The sequence below is a fragment of the Polyodon spathula genome, chromosome 5 (assembly GCF_017654505.1).
Source record: "Polyodon spathula isolate WHYD16114869_AA chromosome 5, ASM1765450v1, whole genome shotgun sequence".
NCBI lineage: Eukaryota > Metazoa > Chordata > Actinopteri > Acipenseriformes > Polyodontidae > Polyodon > Polyodon spathula.
Genome location: NC_054538.1, coordinates 9,053,441 through 9,059,707, shown reverse-complemented (window position 1 = coordinate 9,059,707; position 6,267 = coordinate 9,053,441). Strand labels below are relative to the sequence as shown.

The following is a 6,267-nucleotide window of genomic DNA, read 5'->3' as shown; positions in this document are numbered from 1 at the left end:
ATACTACAAAAATAAAAACTATTAGACAAGAAAGTTTAGACACACAGAAATAAGTACTTTTTACACAAAACACAAAACATAGTTCAAACCTAAAATATTTAGAAAATATACAAATATATCACTTTTCTAACAAAACAAAGTCCAAAAGACAAATCCTAAAACAACGGACATCTTTGTGAAAAATATATATTCTCCAAAAAGATTTTATATTTTACAACTGTCAGGTTAGCAAACCATACTAATGCTTTACATTACTGGTTTTCCAAAGCGTACAGTGTATGAAAGGAAACCGTCACAGTAAATTGCTACACCCTTTTCTTCAGGCAATGATTCCTTTGCTTCTTTTGCTTTTTCAGGAACTGATTTAACTTTGTCTCACACACAAGGCTGTTACTGCATATTAAAAATAGCACTTTTTATGTTTTTTTTTTGTTTTTTTTTTAATTTATTTTATTTGCTCTTCCTGCAGTTTAGAGGACAGATCTCAAACTCCAGTGCACTAGAGTGGCCATTTAGAAAATAGCTTTGAAACAGACTATGAAAAGTGTAAAAAGGTTGTCAGGATGTTAACTATGAAAATAAAAATTAAAGGTACGTTATTTAAACAGTTGTAGTAGCACGTGGGGACGTATTTTTCGGAAACATGCTACTTACTCTTTATGTGTACTGACCCCAGAAAAACAAAATCATGTTTACTGCAAACAGGGCTTTGACTTTAATAACATTCACATTTAAATTAATATGGTTGGAGTTTCTTAGAAGTTGAGAGTCTACATGCACATATACAGCATTGAAAGACGATAACAAATAAAAAAAAAAGATACATCTGAACTGGTCCAGTGATCTGTTATAAACAAAACTATGGACTGACTATCCTATATGAACTGATTAAGAGTAAGGACTTGAATCATCTTGGCTGTGAACTGAACATTTGATAAATGCACTTAAATTAGGTGATAGGTGGAATTTATTTCTAAGAATGTAACTGATAAACTAGATTATCCAACTTTAAACACTCAACTGTAAGATACACCAAGTTATTTTTCCATTCCCTGCTACTGTAATATTACAGTATTGTTCATGTAACAGATCGGGCATGCTTCAGATTTATTGCAATTTAAATTACAATGTATTTAAGTTTGTAAAGTGTTTACTTTGTTCATACAATTCCTCTGAAAAAAAAAGAGTTGCTCCTTAAAAGATTTGTTTTGTTAGAAACCCTGTTCAACTGATATGCATAAACACTTCAACAGAAAAAGACTCACTTATATGTGAATCTGTGTTATATGTCCTTTCATCCTGTTCCAATGTGTATGTTCATAAAAATCTTCGTAAAATAAAACTAGTTAGAATATACATTGTATATCTCTCTTACATGCTGTCTTAAAAAAACCATTAAACAAGCTTCCAGCTTCAGGATTTAGTTCTCATTTGCACTCAGTAGTACATAGCTGTTACAGACCTTTACTTGTAGCGTTTACAAGACAAAAAAACAAGCAGGAGTAAAACAGGTTTACTTTTTGTTTCATGTGATTCAACAGAATTTAAATACATAAAAATACACACATATAGCTGTACAATTAAAAAAGTCAAATGTAGTATTCCTGATCTGTAATCAAGGTTGAAAACTTAAATATCCTTGGGGGGGGGGGGGCAGTATGGTAGCAGGGAACAGCAGCTGGTGATTGGCCAGCTGCCTATCCCTAACCAGCAAACGGGTTTGTCCCAGCAGAGCATCTTGAACTATAAAAGGGGCCATTTACTACACCTGGTGGTTGCTGCAAGGCCATTGGACTGAAACAGTCCACGCTACTAAGTGAAATCTAAAAAATTTAAACTCTCTGACCACCGTGTGTTTTAACAGCGATCAGAGCTTTGGGATTAAGATGTCAACTCTTCAGATTACTGTGTGTCTAACACAAAGCCAAAACCGTTGACGGCAGCCTGAGAAGAGGAAGCTAAACGGCCGATGACCACGTGTATATCCAGGGTCAGGGTTTGGTTAATTTGTGTGGGACTAGGGATCCGTTTTGGGATTTTAGATCACAAGGGATTCGTTTTGGGATTTTAGATCACAAGTATAGGAGTGAGGTGTGAAGGCGGGACCTCGTGTACAGTGAAGTTGCGCTCATTGTCTTCACTGCACATTGTGTTTGTAGTTTGGACTTATAAAGTGTTTGATTTTCTGCTTTTATTTATGTAAATAAATACTGCTCGCCTGAGCAACGTTGTCAGTGGCAACCTGGTGCAGTTTTTTGTTGTTTTACTTTTCCTTTTTTCAGTCTTTGTAGTGACAGCTGTTACAGTGGCTCATACATGTTGTCCTGTAAGAAAGAAGAGGGGCTTGTCTTCCTTGGAGTTGGCTGTTTGGAATTCGTCTCTCAGCCGAAACCTCCACTCTTCCTCCAGCTCTAGCTTGACCACTGTCTGACGCAGGGAGTTTCGATCCTGGCAGATGACGCACAGCGTGGCACCTTCAGTGAACCAAAAAAAAAGGCATTAATGACAGCAGCTCCTGCTAATGTGACAATTGATTATATACAGCAGCATTGCAGTTATAATGCTTAAATATGTAAAAAGGGCGATTGAGTTATATTGGTGGGCTGTTCCAAACATGATGGATTAATTTGTTACTCTCTTGGAATTCACCACACTCAATAGAGCTAAATTTAGAAATAGTTATGGAAACAATGTTTGTCAACGGCTCTTTAAAGTTTAGTTTAGTATTTCTGAAAATGCTACTATAATTATACTGTACATATTATATATACATATATTATATATAAACGCTGCATCTCCTTTTTGCAAGTCACTTATATGGAAAAAGAAAACAGATCTAACAGTTTGTGATAGCTTGCTGACATTAAATGCCTGATCCATCCAAGGAAACAAAAGGTCTCTGTTTTTTTTTTTTAATAAGTTGCCTATGATAGCTTCATACCCCATTGACAGTATCTGCAGGTAAATCTATTTTTTTTTAACTCATGTCCCTGTCAAACAGCTTATTTCATTCTATACCAACCCCCCTCAATCACAAGCTCATTTACCTTTTAAGAACTGGAACTTTTTCAGAAAGCTTGCTGTAACAAAGGAGTCACAGATATACAGAAGAAGACCACTGAAGAGCAGGCCAGAGCAGATGATGTTAATAGAGTGGGGACGGGAACTGACGTAACACACAGCAATCTGAAACAAATGCAGTCAGCCCGTGCTTATTAAAAATTAACGAGTATCATTTACTTTAAATGTTCTTCTTAAAATAAAATACACATGCTGTCTAAATGAATGCTTTTTTTTTCACTTACGAACCTGTCTCCTTGGCTATATTTCTCTTTACTCCCTGGTAAATATTACACTAATCTTGTTCATGTGCTTCTGTTTATAACTCTCTTAGGTATCTTTCTAAGATGAATATAATATATTCTGCGAAGTAAGGGTTTATACAACTATGGCTAAAAGTTTTGCATCACTTAGAATAATAATATTTAAAAAAAACTGTATATACACAATTTAGATCTTTTATTTATCATCTAATCAAACAAAACTACAAAATGATATTGCAAGTCTACCGGAAGCCATAATAATAGTACAGTATTTCATGTGCGATGTTGAAATGTCACATTTTTCAATTTTTGTCAGTTTTTCATTAAGTATATGGGGAAAACTACAAAGCGGTATGTAATTCAATATGTTAATGTAACATTATTCAGCAGGTTTCATCGACTTTAAGAAGGGTGTTCATTATATAGGGTGATACAAGACTTTTAGTCATAGCTGTACTGTACATCATGGTACACTAAAATATGGTTGTTGTTGCAGTACACAATACCTCCAAACCCAGGTTGAGGTAACAGTCCACAGAAAGCACTGGATGGGCGTAGTTTTTCAGAGACATGGGAAAGAATCTGTGGCTTGTGTGCTGTAGGTACTTCTCAAGCAGCAGTGGAGCAGGAGCCGCCAGGAAAGTGTGTTTGCTGTCAGGGGCGCAGGTGTACTGAGAAGGCGGAATGTTTGCTGGCACGTCAGACACCTGGTTTTAAAACACAACAGCTGTCTTTATCAACAATGTAATCCTTTCACTGTTTGGTAAAAATGCTATTAGTTTTGATAAGTACCTTAAGATTTAAAATTTGCCAGAATGCTAGAACAGGGATTGATTCAAAAGGAGATTTCTCACTCCTCTTGCAACATGGAAACAGATTACCAGTAAAAAGACTCTAATTTTGGTAAGCAGTACACAGCTGTTGGTCAGTGTTCTTTTTACAGTATCAACTGTGTTTTTGACATGGTGCTTGGCTTCACACAGGAGCTCTGTAGCCCTGTACACTCACCTTTGATTTGATGATAAATGCCCTGTGTCCTCCGATGGCGATTTGTTTCTTCATAACGCTGAAGTAGTTAAACCTGCAGATGAGCAAGCCAGCGCTGTGGGCACGGAGGTTGAAATCCACATCAACACAGGTAAACCTGAGGTACATTACATAAGAGAGAACATTACCCTTCAATGCTATACAATTTAACTGAAGAAAAGCAATATTCTTGGGACTGGATGAAGCTCTGAGTAAAAATGAGCGGAAAAATGTCCAAGATTACTAAAACTGACTCATTGATGGGTTCTCAAGTTGAGAACTAAAACAAAACCTTTAAGCCGAGTAATGTAATTGAACTTTGGTACTGTTTTTGTTCCTTTGGATAAATACGACCTTAGTCATTGTCATCCACTACGGATGTCAAATCATATCTGTTTCATGCATGCACCTGTTCTGGTTGAACTGAACGGTCTGTGTGAGGTCCACGTTGAGCAGCACAAAGTCATGGAGGTGACAGTGGGAGAAGGGCTCTCTGATCTGCCCAGTGCTGCGCCTGCTGGACCACTTCCTCATCCCACACAGGCCGTACTGTGTGACCGCAGGGGTCGCCTCAATGTGCTGCAGGATGTGTTTCAAAGAGACATTCCTCTCTGGAAATGATGATTTACTACAAAGTACAATAATTGAGGTTAGTGCTTGATGATTTAGCATAATAGATTTCAACTTTGTAGTATTAATTTCCAACACAGACTACTAGCAGCTAGATAAAAGACAACTATTTATTTAAGTTCAATAATGATTGCTTTCATTTTTGCATTCAAACTGAGCTGAAAACCACAACTATTACACTGTATTTCATTCAAATTGCAGGTCAAGGAAGCACTTTAGCTTGAAAGACTGCTTATTGAATGCACTTACAATTTACAAAATGACCAATCAAATTAATCCATTTGATTCTACATGGATTCCTGGGGCTTGTTTCTATATTGAAAGACTAAGTTTAAATAAGACAGGTCTTTCGACCAGTTATCACCTGCTATCTCAATCACTTTGGGAGGGCCATTACATGGGAGCAAGCTAACAAAAAGTGGACAGACTATAGCAGCTTGACACAAAACTAACACCAACCGTGAAGACATCAGTGTGACAAAACAGGCAGAGGCCTCCCACCCTGGTGCTCACTCTTCTCTCTTCAAGCAGTACTTTGCTACCATTTCTTGATCAGAAACCATGTCAATTTCTATGAGCCGATGCCCTCTGTTGATGTAATTGTCTCTGCCCATGTCTTAAATACACAGCATGAACTAGAACAGTCATGTTTCTCAAAGTGCAATGAGGGAAATGACTGTGACCCTTCAGAGCAGGTTAGTAGGTGTCGTGGAATACGGTGGAAATGCTACCTCTATCGTATATTCTTCGCCTGACATACTAGCCTCATACGATATTGTATTGGTATACAGAAAGGACCATGTTTTGTGCGGTTGGGCTGATTACCTAAAATCCAATAAACTGGACATTTTAAGCAACACCACTGTAGATACTTTAAGATAAATAAAGACAACAACATGTACCTCATACTGTCTCCAGCAGGTACAACATCTACCATGTTCCACATCACACAGGAATCATCTGCCATAATGATGAATGGCCAGATATCCTGCGGTTTAATCCCCAGCTCTTCTTGCCTGTTACGCTCCAGTTCTAAGTTGTGGTAAGACAGCTCTTTAATCATAAAATGAGCAGCCCCTGCAAAAAGTTAAATGTGAAGTTTAGACATCATTTTAATTTTTTTTTTTAATTAAGACTCATACCAGTGTTAGGGTGTTCAGTTAACTGGGCGTTTAGAGACGCATTGCTTGTATTTTATCACATGAAACCTTATTCCTTTAGAAGTACTATAATGGAATGGTATTCCAATATGTTTTACACAATAATATTTACTAGGTTTGGAGGACAT

The 6,267-nt window shown here is 37.1% G+C and overlaps 1 protein-coding gene across 3 annotated transcripts in view; it reads right to left on the bottom strand.

Moving 5' to 3' along the window:
* Nucleotides 1-542: 542 nt before the first annotated feature.
* The window catches only part of greb1 (growth regulating estrogen receptor binding 1), a 50,978-nt gene continuing 45,253 nt past the window's right edge, over nucleotides 543-6,267 (bottom strand). For all 3 annotated transcript variants that reach the window (XM_041249672.1, XM_041249673.1, XM_041249674.1), the window contains exons 28-33: nucleotides 5,882-6,056; nucleotides 4,759-4,977; nucleotides 4,332-4,467; nucleotides 3,830-4,030; nucleotides 3,048-3,186; nucleotides 543-2,474 (exon numbers count right to left, since the gene is read on the bottom strand). In XM_041249672.1, coding sequence (XP_041105606.1) covers nucleotides 2,311-2,474; nucleotides 3,048-3,186; nucleotides 3,830-4,030; nucleotides 4,332-4,467; nucleotides 4,759-4,977; nucleotides 5,882-6,056 — 1,034 coding nt within the window. In that variant the 3' untranslated portion in view covers nucleotides 543-2,310. The remainder of the gene's footprint in view (nucleotides 2,475-3,047; nucleotides 3,187-3,829; nucleotides 4,031-4,331; nucleotides 4,468-4,758; nucleotides 4,978-5,881; nucleotides 6,057-6,267) is intronic.